The sequence below is a fragment of the Bos taurus genome, chromosome 22 (assembly GCF_002263795.3).
Source record: "Bos taurus isolate L1 Dominette 01449 registration number 42190680 breed Hereford chromosome 22, ARS-UCD2.0, whole genome shotgun sequence".
Classification (NCBI taxonomy): domain Eukaryota; kingdom Metazoa; phylum Chordata; class Mammalia; order Artiodactyla; family Bovidae; genus Bos; species Bos taurus.
Window position 1 is genome coordinate 51,105,337 of NC_037349.1, and position 25,250 is coordinate 51,130,586.

At 40.3% G+C, this 25,250-nt stretch overlaps 2 protein-coding genes and 1 pseudogene across 2 annotated transcripts in view; all 3 read left to right on the forward strand.

The window, feature by feature from the left end:
* The window catches only part of PRKAR2A (protein kinase cAMP-dependent type II regulatory subunit alpha), a 70,009-nt gene that overhangs the window by 19,736 nt on the left and 25,023 nt on the right, over nt 1–25,250 (forward strand). The window contains exons 2-4 of the mRNA NM_001191367.2: nt 7,429–7,464; nt 21,617–21,669; nt 24,108–24,191. Of these exons, the coding sequence (NP_001178296.1) occupies nt 7,429–7,464; nt 21,617–21,669; nt 24,108–24,191 (173 nt within the window). The remainder of the gene's footprint in view (nt 1–7,428; nt 7,465–21,616; nt 21,670–24,107; nt 24,192–25,250) is intronic.
* LOC786363 (tumor susceptibility gene 101 protein) lies at nt 8,840–10,420 on the forward strand. The gene has a single exon (XM_059880181.1). It carries the CDS (start codon nt 8,983–8,985, stop codon nt 10,156–10,158), a length of 1,176 nt encoding a protein of 391 aa, XP_059736164.1. The 5' UTR covers nt 8,840–8,982; the 3' UTR covers nt 10,159–10,420.
* On the forward strand, nt 14,385–14,842 carry LOC786337 (ribosomal protein S24 pseudogene; annotated as a pseudogene).

Here is a 25,250-nt window from a genome sequence, read left to right on the forward strand (position 1 = left end):
TTGTTAGTAGAATGAGTTATTTAACTTTTCTTGCCTTAGATTCTTTATCTAAGTGTAATGTAAGTTTATGTACTTAATGAGTTCATAAGTTTGATAGTACTTCATAAAGTTTGTATCAGAGTTAAGTGACTTAATAACCACAAAGTGTTCAGGGCAGATCTTGGCACATAACTTTTTTTTTCCTTGACCAAGACGTATGTGGGATCTTAGTTCCCTGACCAGGGATCAAATTGGGAGTGCAGAGTCTTAACCACTGGACCTCCAGGGAAGTCCCATCCTGGCACGTAAATGTTATATGTTTTTATTTATTTCATCTCCATAATTTCCAGCATTATTTGTTATTTGGATCAGCAGAATTTCCTTTTGGCTTCTGTATTGACTAAGATTAGGTTTTTCGGATATATATCTGAAGAAAACAGAAACATTAATTTGGAAAGATACATACGCCTCTGTGTTCACAGCAGCATTCTTTACATTAGCCAAGATACAGAAGCAACCTAAGTGTCCATCAGCCAATGAATGTAGATAAAGATGTGGTGCAGGGACTTCTCTGGTGGTTGAGTTGTTAAGACTGCAATCTCTTGTGTAGGGGACACAGGTTCCATTTTTGGTTGGGGAACTAAGATCCCACATGAATCATGGACTAAAAAAAAACAGATGTGATGTATACATACACACACACACACCCAGTGGAATATTAGCCATAAAAATGAGTGAAATCTTGTCATTTGCAGTAGCATGGATGGACCTGGAAGGTATTATGCTCAGTGAAATAAGTCAGACTGAGAGGGAAATATGATATGTTTTAACTTATATGTGAAATCTAAAAAATAAAGCAAATGAATAAATATAACAAAACAGAAACAGACTCACAGATACAGAAAATTAGTGGTTACCAGTGGGGAGAGGGCTGAGGGAAGAAGGGCAAGATAGGGGAAGGGAATTAAGAGGTACAGACTACTAGGTATAAAGTAAATAGGACATGAGGATGTAATGTGTGGCACAAGGAATATAGCCAATGTTTTGCAGCAACTTTAAATGGATATAGTCTGTACATTTTATTGAATCATTTTGGTCTTATACAGTTGAAAGTGAAAGTCGCTCAGTCGTGTCTGATTCTTTGCTAGTCCGTAGAATTCTCCAGGCCAGAATACTGGAGTGGGTAGCCTTTCCCTTCTCCAGAATATCTTCCCAACCCAGGATCAAACCCAGGTCTCCCTCATTGCAGGTGGATTCTTTACCACCTAAGCCACAAGGGAAGTCCATTATACAGCTGAAACTAATGTAATATTGTAAAGCAACTATATATACTTCAGTTTGAAAAAGATTAGGTTTGTCTGTAAGTGGCAAAAAATTGGCAGCTTGAAGTTCAGGACCAGTAGAACAGGGGGCTTCATGAGGTTAGGGATCCATGTCCTGCTACTTTGCAAGCCTTTTCCTTTTCTTTTCCAGAACTGCAAGACAAAGGGTAATTAAAACACATAGAATTCGTAGTGTAAGTGAGTTAAGGTAAAATAAATCTCAGGAGACATAGTCAAAAGAGTTGATGCAGTTGCCCCTGGGGAGCAGGAATTGCAGGTAGGGAGAGATGGATTAGACGAGGGCTCTGTTTTATTGGTGTTGTTTTCTTCGTTGCAGCCTTATAGTACTAATTAGCTTTTAAATTTATGACATGTTAAAGTTTGATGACAAGATTTTTAGAAAATTAGGGTTATTTCATGTAATGATTGTCAAACTTTTTTTTACTTAACAGTATATCTATCTTGAAGGTCTCCCTGGCACTTCATGTAGGTCTGTGGCATCCTAAATTTTAATGTGTGCATAGAAGTTCATACTCTAGCTATACCAGTATATCTTTAACTTCTTTTTCTAGACAACTTTTATTTTCACTTTTTCTATTACCTAAAATACTATAGTGATTATAGTATTACATATAGTATTTTATATACATATATAAAACATATTCCTAAAAGTGGAATTATTGCTAGGTCAAAGGCAGTTCACAGTAAAAATTTTGACAGAAACTGCCAGATTTTCTTCCAAAATTTTGAGATCCCTTTGATGACTGTGTGGGGAATAGATTGATGTAGAGCAAAATGGGCTGTGGGAAGACAGGTTTGGAGGCTGTTGCAATCATCCTGGCAAGAAATGATGCCCTTCAGACTAGGGTGGATATGGAGAAAGGTAGACTGATTCAAGAAACAAAGTGGGTGGGAGAACAGATGGAATTATTAATGAAGCAGATGTGAGTAATGAAAGAAAGGAAGGAGTCAGGATGATTCAGGTGGACCCGTGACATCAATTAGAGTTGTCATGTGAGATGAAACTTGCTTGCCATGACCAGACTAGATGAATTCATAAATGCTTTGCCACTCTGACATTTTATAACTTGGGGATCCATGGCAGCACCCTTATTTATAGATTGACTGAAGCACATATTGAATACTTTTTCTTTTATAATTGTAGGTGTATAACTTCAGTTGATGTTGTTATGGAGCAAATATTGAGTTTATCACTAAACATTATAAATTTTAATCTTCTGTAAATCGTTAGACTCCTTTTATTTTCCTTCTGTCTGCAGCGACACATCTGACCAGTGCACTACCTCCTTCCACCAGCTGCAGTCAAGAGTGATCTTTATAAAATCCAGTCTGTGATGACTCCCTTTGCTCCAGTTTCTTCATATTGAACAGAAATGCTGTGTCCAAGCTGATCCACTCACAGGGATCATTTCCAAGTGGTTCTCTCCAACTCCACCTTGTCTGGGGGTGGCTGAGCCCCCATCCTCTTTCCGTTGGTGTCACAGGTGTTCAAGACTGCGGGGAAGTAGAGAGCCCTCAGGTGGGGAATCAGTGGAGCAAAGGGATGGCTATTCTCTACTAGAAGACTTTCCTGCCACTCCCTAGTATTGGAATAGGGAATCCTTTCTTCTTCTCTTAACTGGTACTTCTTCTCTCATTAAGCCTTGGTCACTCTGCTCCATATATTCCCTTCTGGTTTTGCAGTCATATCCAAGGGAATCTTTATCAGGTTAAATCTTTGTTCCTGCTCTTCTCCCCCAGCTGAACAAAAAAGACATAGAAATACTTCTGAACATGGCTCTGCCACAGGTTGGCTTCCAAAATGACCCTTGCTCACCTCTTCTCCCACATCTCTGTTCCTTTCCCACACTGCTCATGCCATATCATATGTCTTTCATTTCCCCAAATCCTCAGTTCATTCAGCTTCCATCCCAGCCATGCCTAGACCTGACTACAGACCCAGACCCTCCTGGGCTTCCTCTAGGCACTCTTCGTATGTGCTCACAGAGCACTCTGTACTTGCCTTTGTTGTAGTATCAGTAGATTTCACGTCATTATGATGATAATTATTGGTCATTTTTAGATAGCTTCTCAAATCTTTGTTGGCCTCCCTTGTGCTCAGCTGGTAAAGAATCCGCCTGCAATGCAGGAGACCTGGGTTCGATCCCTGGGTTGGGAAGATCCCCTGGAGAAGGGAAAGGCTACCCACTCCAGCATTCTGGCCTGGAGAATTCCATGGACTGTATAGTCCGTGGGATTGAAAAGAGTCGGACATGATTGAGCAACTTTCACTTTCAAGATCTTTGTGGGCAGGGGCCATATCTGAATCACTTTTATTCATATTTCCCCACTAGATCGCACAGTGCCTGTCATAGAAGGGCTCAGTAATTATTTGTTGAATGAATGAATATGTATTTGGCACCAACCAATATTGAATGCTTTTTATTTAGCTCAAGGATAGAGGAAATAATCAATACAGAAGAATAATATAGAGGAAAATTGTGATTTTGGAAGAGGCTACTTTAATAATAGTTGGAAGCCAGATTGCAAAAGCCTCAAAAAAAAAAAAAAGTGATCAGCTCACGAAACAGCTCATTTGAGAAGTTTGATGTTGGAGGGAAGTATTTACGTGTATGATATAGCTAGAGGCCCAGCAGGGTCTGCTAGGAGTTCTCTCTGGGTAGATTGTGGGAAGATGGATATCAGATGTTGGACAGACTAGAGAAATAGCTCAATGGGATGGACTTCATTATCGTCATATAGTCACAGGTACTGGCAGAAACTACCATACCAGGGCAAACATACTGTTGGAGTTTTTGCTCTAAACTTCAGTGACCATGTACCTTGTTCAACCAGCACAAGATTCTAGGAAGAAAAAGTAAAGAAAGGATAGCAGCATTCTTTCCCTCTTCTGACCCTCAGACAAGGCAGAATTAATTTGTGTGTGAACTCATGGAAGATACTTTATCTTTTCTCTTTTCCTTCTCTTTTCTCTTTTTTCTTAATTGTGAACCAAGAGTGAGTCCTATAGTTTACTGATTGGGTCTCAGAACCCTAACTGGGTTGTGCTCAGTTGCTTCAGTCAATGTCCGACTCTTTGCGACCCCACTGACCGTAGCCTGCCAGGCTCCTCTGTCCATGGGATTTTCCTGGCAAGAACACTGGAGTGGGTTGCCATTGCCTTCTCCAGGGGATCTTCATAGCTGAGGGATCATACCTGAAGTCTCCTGTGTCTCCTGCACGGCAGATGGATTCTTTACCGCTGAGCCATTACCCAGCACTTTTTCTTGGGCTTCTCTTGCTTCACTGAGTGGTCCTCCCCTGACACCCTACTTCTCCCTCATCTGTTTCCAGGCACCCTGGGATATTTATCCAATCCAAAAACCTTGCCTTTGGGGCTTTCCTCAAGCTTTGCCCAGAGATGCACTTTCACCCCCTGGCCTATGAGGGCCCAGCATAATGTCACCCTTTGGTGGCAGCCCTTCCTGGCAGTCTCCATGTTGTGATTAACTGTGCTAAAGGGCCTGCTTTGACAGCTGCTCTGTATTCCACTTTTGAGATTTGCTGTGCTGTGCTATGTTATACTAGGCTGAGATCCCCCAGACACAAGGCCCTTGTAAATGTCCTGCTTCTGTTCTCTGCCTCTGTACACAGCTGGTGCTGCTAACGTCCTACCAGCCTGGTTTTGAGTGTGCCTATTTGCCTTCCCAGGAGTCACAGAATCTTTCATCCGACTCTTTGGGACCCCACGGACTGTAGCCTGCCAGGGTCCTCTCTCCATGGGATTCTCCAGGCAAGAATACTGGAGTGGGTTGCCATGCCCTTCTCCAGAGGATCTTCCCAACCCAGGGATTGAACCCAGGTCTCCTGCATTACACGTAGATTCTTTACCATCTGAGCTACCTAATCGTGCTTGGGTTTTGTTCTCCAGGCTTTTGTGCCATTTCCTGCCATGGGAAAATTCTATTATCTTGTCTATCATATTTTAATTTAAGAGAGACTTTGGGACATGTTTTCACATTCTCCAGATGTTCTTAATATTTACCACATAAAATATTCTACATGCTCAAAGAACCATGTTTTAATTTTCAGAGTATGTCTGTGTTTAGGAGTTCATTTAATCAGTAATAATGATTTTTAGTTTCCATTGAGACTGCATTTGTTAATATTTTTGAGGCACATGTTTTCAGATCAGATAACCTAATAAATTAAGTTTTCCTACTCCCTGTCAGTATTTGTTTATGATAGAAAAGGAGAGCATTTTAGGCTTTGTTTTCTGCTGGAAGATTTCTCAGATTTACACTGGTTGAATTCTTGGATTCACATAAAGTCTGATCTGCTGTGTTTGAGCTCTCTAAGCAGTGGTGAAATTAGAATGGGTGGTCTCTGACCGCTGTGGTTATTGACTGCATCCTCTGTGTGCCTTGGCGTTATCTTCTTCCAACTGCAGCTGTTTCCTCTGACCCTATAAAAGTTTTTAAGATGTGTACTAATTTAAAATGAAATAACACATAGATTTATCAGGCAGCATGTCTGTGCCCATTTTGTTTACCTTTTCATCCACACAGTGATCCATTCGAGCTAAATGCCTTAAGTCTCTTGTTTTTAATTACATTTTACACTGCAAGTCAACTTTTTTTTTTTTTTTTTAACACTTTTGAACTCTTTCAGTTAGTGGGAATGCTTTAGGAATTTTAAAAAATAATTTTGTCTTTTTTTGCATGATAGATGGAAATAGTGATTTTAAGTTCACATTTAAAAATTTTGATTCCTTCTTTATGTCTTTGTTTTAAACATACAGTTCTTATTTTATGATAAGTCTATAATTTTTCTGTCTAGCCCTTTGAGGTATCCCCTGATAGCACCCATGCTAAATTGTATCACTATGTGCTTTATAATTTCAGATTGTATACTAATATTTGGTGGCGTTTAAATTATGGAAACCCCATGAGGCCTGGATTGAGGGCTTATGCTGGTATATATTCATCTGTTTACCTGAGTGATGAGATGTGTATTTTCAAATGATCAAAGTCAGCTCTCCCGCATCTCTCTCAAGCTTCATAAAATCAGGGATCTTTATTTTGTTCACTAATGTTTTCTAAATTGTCTACTACACTGCATGGCATGTACTAGGTACTCTGCTTATATTTTTAATCCACTCTTTTATTGAGGAAGTAGTGAAATTATTGTAGGTACTTTAAGGAACCACTGGGATTTTCTTTTGATTATTTGCCTATTTGTTCCAGTAACATACCTTTGACCCTGTGCTATGCAAAATGATAATTCTAATCCTAGTAAGGTGAGCATTTCCCTCCTTCCTGGGTCTGTATTTGTTTCAGAAACTTTGCATTAGAGTTTGGCTCTCAGAGCCATCTTCAATTTCTTTTTCAGTAACCCTCAAATTTCTGTTTTTTGGAGATTAATAAGGCATATTCTGTATGTTTGTTAAAATAAAATTAGATTAATCTTCAACTATAGAAAAACCCACCTTGTTCAAATAATATAGTTCAGTAGTAAGAATTCAGATAACCATCAAACACAAGGAACAATGCAGGTGAGAAGCAGGAAAAATTAACAAAAAGAAAAAAATATTTTTAACTGAAAACATGTGATACATTTTTCTAATTAATACACTGACCATGGGTGGAGAAAACGCATCCATTTCGAAGGAGAGTATAACTTAATGGTTCATTTTTTTTATTTTAGTGTAATACTCATTAAATTATTTTAAAAGGAAATGTAAATACTATTAGTTAGCAGGTCTTGTAATTATTTTTAAAAGAAGAAAATTTAAATGTTTGATATCGTGACATTACCAGTAAATTTAGTAGACTTCTTATCTGATGTGATACAAATTAGATAGAACTTGAATGTGAGTAGAAATAAAATTGCCACTCATGTTAAAGTTATAAAGAGTTTGTTTTCAAAGACATATATATATTCTTTATGTTGTCTTTATGTGATCATGTTGAACCACTGTCTGTGGTTGATGATGAAAGAATATGAATTGATCCACCACTTGGTATTGAGTTTCCTGGTTCTCCTATGAAAGATCTTTACAAAAAGGGGAAATAAAGATGGGTCATGTGACATAATGATGACTAGACGTTATTTTTTTGTTTTGCAGTTCCAATTCCTGGCAGATTTGATCGGCGAGTGTCAGGTATGTATTCTTTTTCATAACATACTACTAAAATGCTATTTTAAGATGGGATTATCTTAAATAAAAATAAGTTCATCTTTTTAATAAAAAGGTAAGTTGATAGCATTATAGAACATTATCAGAATTACCTGTGATGCCTTTGTTCTATTTCATTTTGTTTTAAATATATATGTGCTTATTTTTAGATTACTATAGTAAGTTTGTCTCATTTATGTCACTGATATTTTTCCATGTTCATAATTATGGCTTCTAAAAACAACTTTTCATATTACTATTTCTGGCATTCTAGATTATGCTTGCCGTTAATTTTTTTTTAAGGTTTATTTATTTGTTTTGGCTGTGGTGGGCCTTCGTTGCTGCACATGGGCTTTGTCTAGTTCAGGCGAGGGGCTGCTCTGTGTTGTGGTGCATGGGCCTCTCACTGTGGTGGCTTCTCTTGTGAGGCGCAGGCCCTAGGGCGCCAGGCCTTCAGTAGTGGCAGTTGGCATGCTCTGGAGCTTGGGCTCAGTAGTTGTGGAGCATAGGCTTGGCACGTGCGAGCTTCCCAGAGCAGGGGTTGAATCCCTGTCTCCTGCACTGGCGGGCAGACCCTTAACCACTGAACCACCAGGGAAGTCAGCCATTAACTTCTTGCTCACGTTGTTGAGGCCCTTAAATTACTTCCTAGTTGTAGCGCTGGGAGTAGCAGTCTCTGGTCAGAGACTGAGCATTGCCTTGGCTTCTTCTTTGTACTACTTTCAAGAGACAGTAGAAAATAGGCTACAGGGAGAAAGATGCCCTGCCAAGACCTGTTCTTCACCTCCATCTCACTAATATAGACGGTGCTGACTCCTTTCATTTATTTTTTAAATATTTTTTTATATTCTTGACTTACAAATGTACTCCTTTAATTTAGAAGTAAAATAGTGCCTCGGATTGTTTTATCTGGCATTCCTTTGATTATTAACAAAAAATGAATATTTTCCAAATACAGGAAGTCTATTTTTATTTTTTTATATGCAACCAGTTTAATAATACATTTCCCATTTAACTGTTGTGGTCTAGATAATTTAATTTTGCTCTTTTTTATTGACTCAAAAATTTTGATCTGTGACTGGTACCTTGAATACTTCCTGACACACAGCAAGTACTCAGTAAATATGTATTGACTATATACATCTGGGGTCGCAAAGAGTCGGACATGACTGACTGATCTGATATACATCTCTCTTTATTTCATGATTGTTCTTAAGCAGAGAAGGGCCCCATTTTTTCATAGAGCTGATAAATATGTTTTCTGAAAGTTTTTCTTATAATTAAAATGCTAAGCTTCTGGATATATCTAGTTTATTTGGTCGTACAGCTGGGATGTTAATGTGTTTCAAAATTGCTATGCGGACTTCCTGTTGCTAGAGGCCGGGGGGGGGGGGGGGGTGGGGGGGGCTGGCTGGTCCGTGTGCGGTTGCGTGGGGCGGCCTGGGGCGGCCCCGGAGCGGCTGACCCTCTGCCTGCAGGGAACGGAGTCGCGAGGCGGCCGCCATGGCGGGGTCGGAGAGCCAGCTCAAGAAAATGGTGTCCAAGTACAAATACAAAGACCTAACTGTACGTGAAACTGTTAACGTTATTAGTTTATACAAAGATCTCAAACCTGTATTGGACTCATATGTTTTTAATGATGGCAGTTCCAGGGAACTAATGAACCTTACTGGAACAATTCCTGTGCCTTATAGAGGTAATACATACAATATTCCAATCTGCCTGTGGCTGCTGGACACATATCCGTATAATCCCCCTATCTGTTTCGTTAAGCCTACTAGCTCAATGACTATTAAAACAGGAAAGCATGTGGATGCTAATGGGAAGATATATCTTCCTTATCTACATGAATGGAAGCACCCACAGTCAGACTTGTTGGGGCTTATTCAAGTCATGATTGTGGTGTTTGGAGATGAACCTCCGGTCTTCTCTCGTCCTACTGTTTCAGCATCCTATCCACCATACCAGGCAACAGGGCCACCAAATACTTCCTACATGCCAGGCATGCCAAGTGGGATTTCTGCATACCCATCCGGGTACCCTCCCAATCCCAGTGGTTACACAGGCTGTCCTTACCCACCTGGTGGTCAGTATCCTGCCACAACAAGTTCCCAGTACCCTTCCCAGCCTCCTGTGACCACTGTTGGTCCCAGTAGAGATGGCACAATCAGTGAGGACACTATCCGAGCCTCTCTCATCTCAGCGGTCAGCGACAAACTGAAATGGCGGGTGAAGGAGGAGATGGATCGTGCCCAGGCAGAACTCAACGCCTTGAAACGAACAGAGGAAGACCTGAAAAAAGGTCACCAGAAACTCGAGGAGATGGTTAACCGTTTAGATCAAGAAGTAGCTGAGGTTGATAAAAACATAGAACTTTTGAGAAAGAAGGATGAAGAACTCAGTTCTGCTCTGGAGAAAATGGAAAATCAGTCTGAAAACAATGATATTGATGAAGTTATCATTCCCACAGCCCCACTATACAAACAGATCCTAAATCTGTATGCAGAGGAAAATGCTATTGAAGACACTATTTTTTACCTGGGAGAAGCCTTGAGGCGGGGAGTCATAGACTTAGATGTCTTCCTAAAGCATGTACGTCTTCTGTCCCGTAAACAGTTCCAGCTGAGGGCACTAATGCAGAAAGCAAGAAAGACTGCCGGTCTCAGTGACCTCTACTGACTTCTCTGATACCAGATGGAGACTGAACTCTTCTAAAGTATTCTTTTCTTCTCTTCCTTTCTCTTATATCAGTAGGTGCCCAAAATAAGTTATTGCAGTTTATCATTCAAGTGTAAAATATTTTGAATCAATAATATATTTTCTGTTTTCTTTTGGTAAAGACTGGCTTTTATTAATGCACTTTCTATCCTCTGTAAACTCTTTTTGTGCTGAATGTTGGGACTGACTATGCTAAATAAAATTTGTTGCATAAAAAAAAAAATTGCTATGCGAGCTATATGTGTCCCATCATTCTTTCATATCCCATTGTTTGGGAAAGTTTCTTGGTTTTAAGTTGTCATGTGACCTAATATCTAGTAAGGGTCCAAATCCCTTTTCTACTTTTTAGTCCTTTTCTTTGAGAGAATCTGCTCATTTATGTTTTCAGAAAGTTTTTGGTAAGACTGTACATCAAAGTCTGTTGAAAGGAGATGGAAGAATGTGTTGCTTCCTATAAAAAGTCATTTACGGAGATAGGAATTCCCTTGTGGTCCAGTGGTTAGGACTGAGCTTTCACTGCAGGAGGCAGGGGTTTGATCCCTGGTTGGAGGGTGAAAAGGGACTAAGATCCTTTATGCCTCAAGGTGCAGCTAAAAAAGAAAAAAAAGTCATTTATGGAGAGGAAATAGAGTAGGAATTAAGGCTAGTATGAGACTTATGAGCTGCCATCTCCCATTTCTGTTCTTCCCTGTACCTCGTTTTACCCAGAGTTTCGTAATAATAGCTGTTGACATCTGTGGGACAGGCCTGGGAAGTGGAGAGTGCAGTGACACCTCCTCCAGAGGTCACAGAGGGTCACAGATGAATTGCTGCGTAGGCTCTTTGTCAGTGTGGTTCAGTCCTTGAACTCTGCAGAACGCAGACAAGTGCTTGGTATTATCCCTCACCCTTAGCTCTTACAGTCTTACTGAAAAGTTAAAACTTGTTAATATCACTCAAATGTTAAATGAAAATAAAGAATTATTAACAGAACCAAAAATGATTATGCAGCAGAGAAAATAGCTTGTTAGCAAGAGCTAATGGTTTTTTGAGTGCCGGCTGTGTACTCAATACATTTTTTTTTTTTTTTATTTATTTTTATTTTATTTTTTTTTCTTTAATAGAAAATTATTTAATTAGTATACATGTGTTCCCCATCCTGAACCCTCCTCCCTTCAATACATATTTTTAAGGTCTTCCTAAATGCCTGCCTTGTGTTGTTGAATATAATCCTTACACTAACTCTGTGAATTACATGCTCTGATTACCCCATTATTCAGGTGGGGAAACTGGGGCAAAGCAGAGGTTACATAACTTGAAGCAGTCAAGGTGATAAAATGCCCAAAGACAGCTTAACGCCTAAGTAGTAACCTTCCCATCCCTAAGTACCCATTCTTGTACCCTCTAGAACTCTTGCTCAGTCTTCAGCTAAATCCCGTAAATTTCTTAGCCCACACTCTGAGTTCGGTCTTCATCTTCGTAATCTAGCTAAAGCGTGGCTTGCCCTCAAGGTCACTTCTCTTTCCCTTTCCTTGTAACACTGATGGCAGATGTGAGTGTCTCTGTTGTTCCTCGTTGCTTCTAGACCTTTCTCTCTGTCCTCCCTAAAGCCCTCAGCCTCAAACCTCACATTATATTCTCCCAGCCACTGCCCCTCCTTGTTGTCGTCCTCTAATAACTCCCAGGTTCCTTCTCGTTTCCACATAAATAATCCTTTCAGCGTCTGGTCCTTCCATTCCTTGACCTCTTCTCCTCCAGGGTTGTGGTCTTCCACCTACTTCAACCACTCACTGCTGTGGTTGTACTGTGGTAGGACCAGCATCACTACTGTCCATGTTCTCAATCAGTGGTCCAGGCCTCCCGGCACTGCCCGCTGTCTTCTCACAGCTCCTTTGCTGGCCTCCTCCAGCTCTCACAGCTCATTGATCCTGTCTCCTTTTCATTCTTTCTCAATTCCTCTTTATTAACCTTAAATTTCTTGATCAGTGATTATAATCACTTCCCTCGGTTCTCTTTTCCTTTTATATTTGTTTGGCTAAGCCACACTCTGGTTAAACCCATTCCCCACATATTCTGTGTCTGCGCCACATCTGTATTTGATAGAGGGAAAACACACAGCCCTGCTGACTGATCTTGCCTTCAGTTCATGATCATTAACGTCTGGTACGCTCTTGATGACCACAAGCATACTGTTTCTATACTTCTTTCACTCTCTTGTTCTCCTAGATGAGTCTTTCATACCTTCTTTCTCCCCAAACCTACAACACCTCCTCCCGCTCCTATTCCTAGCAGATAATCTTCTCAATTTAACTAAAGAAACAGAAATAATAGAAGAGAATTTCCATAGACTCCCACATCTGTCCTTCCCCACCTGCCTGTGAGTCCAGTTTTCCGCCTGTACACTAGATCTCAACCCTTCATCCTTCCAGCAGTTACCTCTTCTTTATCCTGCATAATCTTCATCCTTCAGCTGGTTTTTCTCAGCAGCATATCATTGGCGCTCCCTTCTTAAAATAAAACTTTTACAAATCACTCTTCCTCTCCAGCTGCCACTCTTTCTCTCTGCCTATCTTTATAGCAAAACCTCTTGAAAGAGGGGTCCATACATGCTTCCCGTTTCTCTTCTGTTCTCTCTTGAGCCTGTTCTAGTCAGACTTTTGTTCCCATATCTCACCAAAGCTACCTTTGTGGACTGCTCACTCACATTCTTCAGACCCTCATGTGAAGGATACCTTCTCAGGCCTTAAGTATGGTCTAAAATCCTCACCCCTCCCCAGCACACAAACACAGCCTATCTCCCTACTTTATTTTCTCCTTAGTGCCCTTCCTCTTTAATTTACTTATCCCATTTACCATCTAGTTCACTATGCAAGGGTATAAACACCAGTCAAGCAGGGAATTTCATCTGTTTTGTTCACTGGTGTATAGTTAACATTTGGAACAGTGTCAGTAAATATGGCCAGATCAGGAAGGATCAGGAATCAGGAAGAGAAATTATTGTAGGCAGAAAAAAAATCAAGAAGTGCTTCTTGGAGGAAGGCAGAAATTGCACTGGAAGTTGAAAAATATGGTTACTGTTGGGCTAGTACCAGGAAGGATGCATTCTAGGTAGAAGAATGTCTTAAAACTTGAAGGAGGATAAACGGGACCCAGCTGCTCTGGCCATAGGAGAGGAGATAAAATTGGAGGAACTTCCCTGGTGGTCCAGTGGTTGAGACTCTGCTTCCGCTGCAGAGAGCATGGGTTCAATCCCTGGTCAGGGAAGATCTGCATGTGCCATGCTACTGCTACTGCTACTAAGTCACTTTAGTCGTGTCCGACTCTGTGCGATCCCATGGACAGCCGCCCACCAGGCTCCCCTGTCCCTGGGATTCTCCAGGCAAGAACACTGGAATGGGTTGCCATTATCCTTCTCCAATGCAGGAAAGTGAAAAGTGAAAGTGAAGTCGCTCAGTCGTGTCCGACTCTTAGTGACCCCATGGACTACAGCCTACCAGGCTCCTCAGTCCATGGGATTTTCCAGGCAAGAGTACTGGAGTGGGATGCCATTGCCTTCTCCGGCATGTGCCATGAGGTACAGCCAAAGGAAAAAAAACTTTTAATAAAATAAATTGGAAAGAGAGTTAGGGAATGGGCTCCTGATATGATCCAAGGATCTCAGCTAAACTATTTGTGTGAATACATGTGTTTTGTCAGACACTGCAGAAGAGAATTCAACGACTCAGGATGTCTGACTGAATAATAACCTGGAAGGTAAAGCAGCAGAGGAGAGCTCGCAGTTCTTGAGTGTCTCCTGTGAGCCAGGCCTTGTATTTAAATGTCTCCTCCTATTATTAACCCTTTAACAAGGTTCTAGTATTGTTACACCCTCATACTGTTGAAGAGACCAAGGACTGGGGACGTAGAGAAATAGTGAGTGTGGAATAATGGATCCACTCTCAGACTGTAGTGTGTGTAGCTTCTGAGATGAGGCCTTCCCCTCTTTGATGCCTCCTCTCTCCTGCAAAGTACTGGAATTGAAAACCTGCAGCTTCCAAGTCCTACATTCTAGCAGAACAGCCCCTCTACATCAAGTGATGAATACATAAACTGAAGACAGTCCATAAATTCTTTAAAGGCAGATTTCTTGAATTCATCCTAGATTAGCATTGACTGTCCTTGAGTTTGAAACGTTAGTTTGATTCTGTTAATTTAAAAACTTAAAGGAACTCTTTTCCTCCCTGGCTGCTTGAAGATCAGCCACCATCATGAATGACACAGTAACTATCCGGACTAGGAAGTTCATGACCAACCGACTGCTTCAGCGGAAACAAATGGTCATCGATGTTCTTCACCCTGGAAAGGCAACAGTACCTAAAACAGAAATTCAGGAAAAACTGGCCAAAATGTACAAGACCACACCAGATGTCATCTTTGTATTTGGATTCAGAACGCATTTTGGTGGTGGCAAGACAACTGGCTTTGGCATGATTTATGATTCCTTGGATTACGCGAAGAAGAATGAGCCCAAACACAGGCTTGCGAGACATGGCCCATATGAGAAGAAAAAGACCTCACGAAAACAGTGGAAGGAACGCAAGAACAGAATGAAGACAGTCAGGGGGACTGCAAAGGCCAACGTCAGTGCTGGCAAAAATAAGGAGTAAAGATTCTGCAGTGACTGTATCTGTGGTGATTGTGCAGATTTTTCATGAAAGAGAATAAGATCTTTTACATGTCAAAAAAATAAATAAAATAAAAACTTAAAACCAAAAACCTTTCATTTTATAGATTTAGTTCAGTTCAGTTCAGTCGCTCAGTTGTGTCCAACTCTTTGCAACCCCATGAATCGCAGCACGCCAGGCCTCCCTGTCCATCACCAACTCCCGGAGTTCACTCAGACTCACGTCCATCGAGTCAGTGATGCCATCCAGCCATCGCATCCTCTGTCATCCCCTTCTCCTCCTGCCCCCAGTCCCTCCCAGCATCAGAGTCTTTTCCAATGAGTCAACTCTTCACATGAGGTGGCCAAAGTACTGGAGTTTCAGCTGTAGCATCATTCCTTCCAAAGAAATCCCAGGGCTGATCTCCTTCAGAATGGACTGGTTGGATCTCCTTGCAGTCCAAGGGACTCTCAAGAGTCTTCTCCAACACCACAGTGCAGAAGCATCAACTCTTCAGTGCTCAGCTTTCTTCACAGTCCAACTCTCACATCCATACATGACCACAGGAAAAACCATAGCCTTGATTAGACAGACCTTTGTTGGCAAAGTGATGTCTCCGCTATTACTGCTATTTAAAAAGGCACCCAGTCTGTAGTGTTTTATTACGGCAACCCTAACTCTCTAATATACCAGGCTGTATCAACTCTTCACGGGAACCAGCAGGACATCATAGGGCCTGAAGCCAGTGACCAGGCCTGGTAGAAATGAAGGGGTTTTCTCTCACAAATACATTTTAGTGATTCACATTTCTGGATGAGGAAAGCAGCAGTTAAAATCTAGAGGAGGAAGTTATGCTGGATAATCTAGTGTTACTTTGTACAGTTCCCTATTACTAACTAGTGACATCTGCTGGACAGTGGTGGCAAAGTTAATACCCTCAAGTGAGAGGCTGTGCTGCTCTTTTAGCCTTTGTCTTTAGTAGGTCTTGAGCATCTCATGACATTCAGTGTAGTTCTTGAGGCTGCAGAGGGGATCACACTGACCCTTGGACTCCCCAAGTAACTTTTACACTGAGATAAGCTTCCTGATATTTAGAGCCATAAGGGACAGCAATTACAGAGACCTAAAAATAGATTTTTATATAGAAAATGAGAAAAGTAATTTAGGATCAGGACCAGGAAGAAGTAGAGAGGTTGAGGTAAACAGAGGAAGAAGAAAAAGGAGCTAAGTCTGATGTTCAAAAAAGCGAAAACATCCAAACCAGTTTTAAAAAAATAAAGATACACTGTTTTTCCACTAATGTCTGTGTGCTCAGTCATGTCCAACTCTGTGTGACCCCATAGACTGCAGCCCACCAACTTCTCTGTCCATGGGATTTCCCCGGCAAGAATACTGGAGTGGGTTGCTACTTCCTTCTCCATTTTTCACAAATAGGAAACATATTAATAATTTTAATGAAAATAATTGCTTTTGTTTAAATCATAGTGCTGTGTCTTAAGACTTCAAGATGTAACATTTGTTGCCTCAGTTACATTAATGTCTAAAAGTACAAAAATGAGCTAAGTGCTACAGTACTTTCCTCCAAAATCAGAAGAAGAGCAAGCCTGAAAATAAGCGAGCTCAAGACTAAGTGTCATTATCGGTAAAATCCTGTCAGTCTCATCATTAAAAGACTTGTTATTTTCAACTTTTTAAATGAAAAATTTCCATACATATGCAGAAGTAGAAAAAGTTAGTATAATAATCCCCGTGTACCCACCTATCTCCAAAATGAGGGGTTTTAAAATGCATTTTTCAAAGAAGACATTTTGAAATCCTGGACCCAGGAGTAACAGGGTAGACTGAATAAAGGTCAAGTATGAGAATATTTCTGAGGCAGAATTTGATGTATTCATTAGGTAACAGGTGGAAAGAAGGCAGTAATGGTGAGTTCAAATTTCTAGTTTAGAAAACTGGGCTGAGAATGACAGTGTTAATCAAGAGCACAGAGAACCAAAAGGTTTGCAGTTTAACATACTATCTGAGAGCTGCCTTCAACACAGCTTCCTCAGCCCCCTACCCAAATACCCATGAAAATGTGAAAAGTGACAGCAGTAACATCTAAGAACTCAGGAAGGTGTCTGCCTTAATCTTTAGGACAGACCTGAGATAAACTTGTTTCCTTGTGGAAACAAGAATGGCTTGGCGAAAGATAGGGAGTCATTATATTCCATCCCTTACCTGGCTCAGCTCCAAAAGCCTGTGCTACCAGGGGTTCGGCAGCGCTCTATACAGAACATTACCTGGTGCTGTTTTAGGGATTAGAATGATGTCTGTTCTCTTACTCCCTTCTCCTGAGTTTTTCTCCATCTATTTAAGGATCCTGGTTTCCTGTTAGGCAGAGTATTGATGGCAGTACAGCACAGAAGGCATGGCCCACACCTATAGGCTGGACAAGAAAGGGCGTCCTGTCTGCAGGTCATATGGGAGTCACCATTTCTCAGGTATTCCATTAGTTCAGAAAATCAGTGGGAAGGAGGAAGCTGGAGGGCAGCTAGACCAGCACTGAGGGGAGTAAATATCTCTAAGAAATCAGGGATTGAGAGTGGTATGTATCATCTCATCCCTTCATTGTAGATACATAGAGGTTTTTAGCCATCATACAGAAGAATGGAGTGTACGATCAAGAACCAGTTATATTCCTTGCCTGCTCACAAATAAGACGTAAACCCTAACAAACAACATAAGGCTTGTAAATGAACTTGGTGGATTAAGGATATAAGAAGAATGAAGATTAGAAGGGTCCACTACAAAATGCTGATTCGTTGTGCAGTTGCTCAGTCATGTCCGACTCTTTGCGACCCTATAGACTGCAGCACACCAGGCTTCCCTGTCCTTCACCATTTCCTGGAGTTTGTTCAGACTTACGTCCATTGAGTTGGTGATACTATCAACCATCTTGTCCTCTGTTGTCCCCTTCTTCTGCCTTCATACTTTCCCAGCATCACGGTCTTTTCCAGTGAGCCAGTTCTTCACATCAGGTGGCCAAAGTATTGGAGCTTCAGCTTCAGCATCAGTCCTTCCAATGAGTATTCAGGGTTGATTTCCTTTAGGATTGATTGGTTTGATCTTGCAGTCTGAGGGACTCTCAAGAGTCTTCTCCAGCACCACAGTTCCAAAGCATCAATTCTTCGGCGCTCAGCTTTCTTCACAGTGCAACTCTCACATCCATACATGACCACAGGAAAAACCATAGCTTTTGGAAAAACTATAGCTTTGACTAGATGGACATTTGTCAGCAAAGTAATGTCTCTGCTTTTTAATATGCTGTCTAGGTTGGTCATAGCTCTTCTTCCAAGAAGCAAGCATCTTTTACTTTCATGGCTGCAGTCACCATCTGCAGTGATTTTGGAGCCCAAGAAAATAAAGTCTGTTGCTGTTTCCATCATTTATCTACTTATTTGTCACGAAGTGATGGGTCCAGATGCCATAATCTTAGTTTTTGAATGTTGAGTTTTAAGCCAGCTTTTTAACTCTCCTCTTTCACTTTTATCAAGAGGCTCTTTAGTTCCTTTTCACTTTTTGCCATAAGGGTAGTACCATCTGTATATCTGAGGTTATTGGTATTTCTCCCAGCAGTCTTGATTCCAGCTTTGCTTCATCCACCCCAGCATTTTGCATGATGTACTCTGTGCATATAAGTTAAATAACCAGGGTGACAATATACAGCCTTGACATACTCCTTTCCCAATTTGGAACCAGTCTGTTGTTCCATGTCTGGTTCTAACTGTTGCTTCTTGATCTGTGTACAGATTCTCAGGAGGCAGGTCAGGTGGTCTGGTATTCCCATTTCTTTAAGAATTTTCCACAGTTTGTTGTGATCCACACAATCAAAGGCTTTGGCATAGTTGCATGAGAGGGCAAGAGAAGTAAAAATTTTAAGGGCAAAATCTGTAATACAAGACAGCCTTGAAGAGAGCACAGTTGTTGAAAGAGCTCGGATAGAGAATAGAACCAAGATAATGGTAATTAAAGTTCCAGAAAACTAGAACAAATGAAACGTGATAATAGCAGTAGTTCAACGAGCTGACATTTACTGCCTCCTTACTGTGTGCCAGGCACTTGTTTACTTGAATCCTTGCAACAGTCCTCAGAGGGGAATCACTGCTGTTAACTCCAGTGTGCAGAAGAGAAGGTAGAAATTTGAAGTAAACCAAGCCAGGTCACACAGTTATTGCAAATAATTGAGGATTTTTTAGAAGAAAAACTTTTCCTTAGCTATAATGACATATACTAAAGCTGTTGTGAGGAAGGAACAGGTTTGTTACTTTCTGGGTAACACCAGTGATCACATCTAGACATTCCTGACAAAATAGTCTATGAGTACACTAACTTTTTTATTCGTTACATAATTCATTGTGTCTACTGTTGTCATCCCTAAGGAAGATTTTAAAAGCATGACTTGTATTGACATCTCCAATTCGAACTCATCTTGTGATCTGTATTTGTATTAATATTCCCCTTTTCTCCACTGAAAAACTAAGTATATATTTGTTTACTCACAACTGTAGTACACAGAGGAGTTTTGGAATTATTGTACCACTGCCAACATCAATTCTTTTTTGTCATTGGATACATCCCACTGGTCAGATTATTATTTTCAGAAGCTACTTAAAATCACCCCCTTTCCTTTTCTGTGTTATGTTATCAACTTGATATGTGGTTAGATTCATTTGTTTCTCTTTGTATTCAAATTTTGGGTTCCCCCATCCTTAATCAAATTTATTGTTAAGACTATATAAAACATTTTCAGTTCAGTTCAGTCGCTCAGTTGTGTCCAACTCTTTGCAACCCCATGAATCGCAGCACGCCAGGCCTCCCTGTCCATCACCAACTCCCGGAGTTCACTCAGACTCACGTCCATCGAGTCAGTAATGCCATCCAGCCATCCCATCCTCTGTCTTCCCCTTCTCCTCCTGCCCCCAGTCCCTCCCAGCATCAGAGTCTTTTCCAATGAGTCAACTCTTCACATGAGGTGGCCAAAGTACTGGAGTTTCAGCTGTAGCATCATTCCTTCCAAAGAAATCCCAGGGCTGATCTCCTTCAGAATGGACTGGTTGGATCTCCTTGCAGGCCAAGGGACTCTCAAGAGTCTTCTCCAACACCACAGTTCAAAAGCATCAATTCTTTGGCGCTCAGCTTTCTTCACAGTCCAACTCTCACATCCATACATGACCACAGGAAAAACCATAGCCTTGACTAGATGGACCTTTGTTGGCAAAGTTAATGTCTCTGCTTTTGAATATGCTATCTAGGTTGGTCATAACTTTCCTTCCAAGGAGTAAGTGTCTTTTAATTTCATGGCTGCAGTCACCATCCACAGTGATTTTAGAGCCCCAAAAAATAAAGTCTGACACTGTTTCCACTGTTTCCCCATGTATTTCCCATGAAGTGATGGGACCGGATGCCATGATCTTCGTTTTCTGAATGTTGAGCTTTAAGCCAACTTGTTCACTCTCCACTTTCACTTTCATCAAGAGGCTTTTTAGTTCCTCTTCACTTTCTGCCTTTTAACAGGGCTTAAATGTCAAAACTATGTAAAATTTTGTTCTCAGAGAAGTTTCATTCCTTTCCCTACCCTGTCCCTTTTTTGTTTCTGCCTACCTTCTAAGAAGCAATTTTATTACTTTTTGGTTTATCCTTCTCGTTTCCTTTTGGAAAAATAAATACATTAAAAATTTTTATATGGGCTTTCCTCATGGCTAAGCTGGTAAAGAATGCAGTGTGGGAGATCTGGGTTTGATCCCTGAGTTGGGAAGGAACCCCTGGAGAAGGGAAAGGCTACCCAATCCAGTGTTCTGGCCTGGAGCATACCATGGACTGTATAGTGACTGAGTGACTTTCACTTTCACTTTTGTGTATGTGTGTGTGTATGTATATATATATATTCATACTTATTTATTCCCTCTCCCCATCATTTTTAGCTCTCCTTCTTTCTCATGGAAATCCTTTATGGAAGGACAGTCTGCTACATATTAATAGTATATTCTTCACCTCCTTTTTTTGCCTTTTTTCCCATAGAGCTGACTGTTAATTAGCCAAAGGGGGTCTTTCTCAATCTTTCTTATAGCTGAATTATTCAAATGCATACTTACATCATTTATGATATTCTGGTATTGTAAACAATTGTTTGGTTAGCTTTTTTTTTTTTTTTTTTGGTTAACATTTTTTAAATCTTTGAATTATGATAAAGACAAGTCCTGCAGCCCATTGGTACAAACACAGATTACCTACAAAGAAAACCGAGTTGGCTTTAAATTATATAATATTGTATTTATAACAGAGCCTGACAAGTAGTATTATAATCGTTTTGTTAAAATTCATTCTTTTAAGTCATTCTAATACATAAGGAGGTTGAGATATTTTGCTTTTTTTGGTGAGTACTCCAATTGCATATCCATATGTCTCTATTGCCTGTACTGTATTTGGTGGTTTTCTGTTCCTGCTTCATAGCTCAGCAGAGACAGCACTTCCTTCCTTATCCTTGCCACTACCATAGAATTTAGTAGGTGATGTTTTTTATGGTTTCTCTCCTATTTGGTCTACCAGCCCCTGGATAGCTGACTTTTCATCACTAACAGAATGCCTGGCATTACTAGGTACTTAGTATATTTGTTAATTGAAGGAAGTGGTTGCAAAGTTAATTATAGCTTTAGAAAACAGCGAACAAAAGGAAATTATGTTTACTTCCTATTTTCCAGTAAAATACACATCTGTTTTATTCATTTTTCTCTTTATTTTTTTCTCTCCAACTTTAGTCTGTGCTGAGACCTATAACCCTGATGAGGAAGAAGAAGATACTGATCCGAGGGTAAGAACTACAGCAAAGGTATTAGGTAGAATAATTTCAGTCCCCACTCACTCCCCTTTTCCTCTATATACCAAGTCTAATCATGCTGATATTTAAAATGAATACAGGTTAAAATCTCAGCAAGATACCATCTTTTATCTAACAGACTGACAATGATTAAGAAGAATAGGAAGCAAGATTGGTTGAGGATATGGTAAGAAGGGGTGCCTAGCTGTGGCCGTCAGCTTTACACTTAGTCAAGCCAGCTGACTCAGCAGATACCTGCAGGAGAATCATGCCTACCGGTTGTGTCCTTCCTAAGGATGCTTTCTGAGGAGGTTATTGCAGTATTATAATAGTGAGAGATGGAAGCAGCATAAATGAACTAAAATAGGGGTTTCCAGGGGCTACATTATGGCACATTCAAATTAAGAAAATCTGAAGCCATTGGAAATGATGGTACAGGACTGGGTTTAAATGACATGGAATGATGTAAATTTGAGGTACATTTTATACAGCATTTTATAATATAAAAAAATTTATCTATCCATCTTCATACCTATTTACTTGTTTACTGTTTACTTATTTGTACAAAGATTTGTGCCTGGAAGGATACATCCCAGATTTTAACAGTAGTTGTTGCAAGACTACAGTTGATTTGGGGGTTGCTTTTTCAAAAACTCAGACTTTTCAACTTTTATATAGTTAACAAGTTACTTTTATAAAAGCAAACTTGAACCATCTTTTTAAAAAGATTGATGTTATAAAGAAACTTTAATGATCTTTCAAATATGTCTTAAAGTGAGCAGACTAGAAAAGATTTCTAAACTATTCTAATAATAAAACGCTACCATTGTATGAATATAATAGACATGTAGGTTTTTAAATTTTTCATTCTTGATGTTATAAAATTTTGAAAAGACTTTTAAAAGTTAAAACTTTTTCAACTGACTAATATTATAAATTTAAATTACTTAGCACTTTTGACATCTGTTATTTCTGGTCTAAATTAAGTGATGTAGATTTTTTAGGGTGAAGACAATACTTAGGATGGTGCTTAATAGGTTTTTCAATTATAACAGCAATGCTGGGCAATAATTCTTTTTTAGTTCAAAAAACTTGTATTGACTATCTATAGTATTAGTGGTAGTAGTAATAATTTTTGAGCACCTACTGAACGCCAGGTTCTATTTTAAACACTGCCTGTATCAGCTCATTTAATTCTATGGCAACTCTGATTTTGTAGGCACCAGTATTATTACTGGTAATACTAAGTTTGTTGATGTTTGAACTCCAGCTTATATAGTGGTTGTTTACTTGCCATCTCCATTTAGATTTCAATAGACAGTTTATAGTGAGCTCCTGATGATTTCCATTGAGACATTCTTTTTCACTCACAGTCTTCCCCAGCTCATTAAATGGCAGCTCCATCCTTCCTGTTGCTCAGGTCCACAATTTTAAGGTCACCCTCAGCTCCTCTTAATTTTTTATACCCACATTCAATTTTTCAGCAAATCCAATGGGCTTGGTCTTCAGATTATATCCAAAATTCCAGTACTTCTCAACACTTCCATGGCTACCACCTTGGTCTTAATCCCCAGTTTAACACTAGGATAATCACAGACGCTTCCTGGCTTCCGCTCCTGTATCCGTCAAGGCTGTTCTTCACTTAGGAACCAACTTAAGCCTTTAAAATCATCTGTCAGATCTCTTTCCTTCCTCAGTGCCCCCATGTCACTAGAGAAAAGTTCCAGTTCTGTGATTTACATTGCCCTCCACCTAAGCCCAAAACCAGGTCTCTTCCTGATCTTTTCCCCTCGCTCTTTGTCAGCCACACCTGTCTCCTGGTTTTTCTCAAACATGCTATTCACCCATCATATTGTTTTCATTTGCTGTTCCTTCTGCTTGAGGTCATCTTCACAGAGATGTCCACATGACTCATTCCCTCAGGTTGTCCTCAGTTCCTTAGGATCTTGACACAAATGTCACCTTCTCAGGCCTCATCTGGACACATGCCTGCATGTACACACGCTTTTAATCACCCTTCCCCACCGTATTTTTCTCCTTAGCCCTGTCACTCTCTACCATCCTTTATGTATTTATTGATGGTGAGAGCAGGTGTTTGTATCTTCTGTTCACTGCTCTGTCCCCAGAGCTGGGATGGTGCCTGGCACCTAGTTGATGAAAATGTTTATTGAATGAATGAACATGTAACCTCCTGCTTTATGGATGGGGATTCTGGGGCTCCCAGCAGATAGCTGACTTGCTGCCAGCCATACCCCCATCCCATTGCCTGTCCACGATCAGGGTACTGCTTGGTATTTGTATAAAATTAAAATTATGGTAAATGTGCTCTTAATTTTTCCCATTTTTAGGAGAAAGAAATATTCTAATTTGTAAGTTAAGTAATATTTTAAAATAGAATATTAAAATTTCCCTTGTTTTCTTTGGATTGGCAGGTGATTCATCCTAAAACTGATCAACAGCGGTGCAGACTTCAGGAAGCTTGCAAAGATATTCTTCTTTTCAAAAATCTTGATCCGGTAACACTGACTTTTAAAATATTTTTGTCTTTTAGCTTTTCATCATTTTAACAGTTTTTAGCATCTTAGCCACAGTCATATGAGGCAATAAAACCTTAGCTTCTTCTTTTGCATTGTGTTTAGCACTGTAGCTAAACACAGATGACTTTTAATATTTCTCTGACCTGCTTTGGTACTTCCTCCAAGGCAGTACCATTTGTGAACCATGCATTTGGGTCATGTCAAAAGGAAATGCTCAGGTTTGCATGACCCTGGCTTAGTTTGGAGGGTCTTTATGCTGCAGAGTAATTTCTCTAAAGATGCCAGTGTGGTGTCCTCCTTACCGGTAGCAGTTACACAGTGGAAGTGGGTGACTGCGTCTCACCTCCTTGGTGTGAGGCATCTCTTGTGATTATTCTCAGTGAAGACCTCAGGCCTGGGACACACAGAGTGGTATGTGTCTATAGGGCTCTGCACAGGATCTGTGTGTGCCTATCTTCCCTCTCTCGGTGAAGACGGAGAACACGGCTGCCTCCTGAGCACAGAGATGCTTCAAATTTCCTATTTCTTCAGTACTTTGAGGGCCGTGTGCTGAAGGCCCATGGATGACTGAAGTGCTGGGCCTGCTAGGGAATCCCAGAATGTGCAGACACAAGAGCGATGGGAAATAGAATTTTCTTACTACCCAGTTCCTGCAAATAAAATCTTCTGAAGATATTCCCACAGCCCTCTGGGACTTGGATTGGTCAGACATGAGTCCATGATGTATTCCTGGAGTCTGTAAACCAGACTGTTTGGTAGCTTTGTGGTTATAGGAATAGCTGGAACTTTGATCAGAAATTTATTAGTCTGAGATTGAATAAAACTAGGACAGTGAGTTCAAGGAAAGGCTGGTTGTAAGAAATACTAGTCTGTGTGCTGTTTTCCCTGGAAGACTCATCTGTATCAATAGAAAAGGGACTTCTTTATCTACTGTGAATAAAACCCCTTGCAAATGTTATACTAGCAGATGTTTTAAAGGAAGTTGCTATGTCAGTCTACTTTTCAGATTTTTCTCAGTGATGAAGAACATCATTTTAT

Excerpts from the sequence above, each read along its gene's own strand:
- LOC786363 (XM_059880181.1), top strand. The coding sequence starts at position 8,983 with ATGGCGGGGTCGGAGAGCCAGCTCAAGAAAATGGTGTCCAAGTACAAA.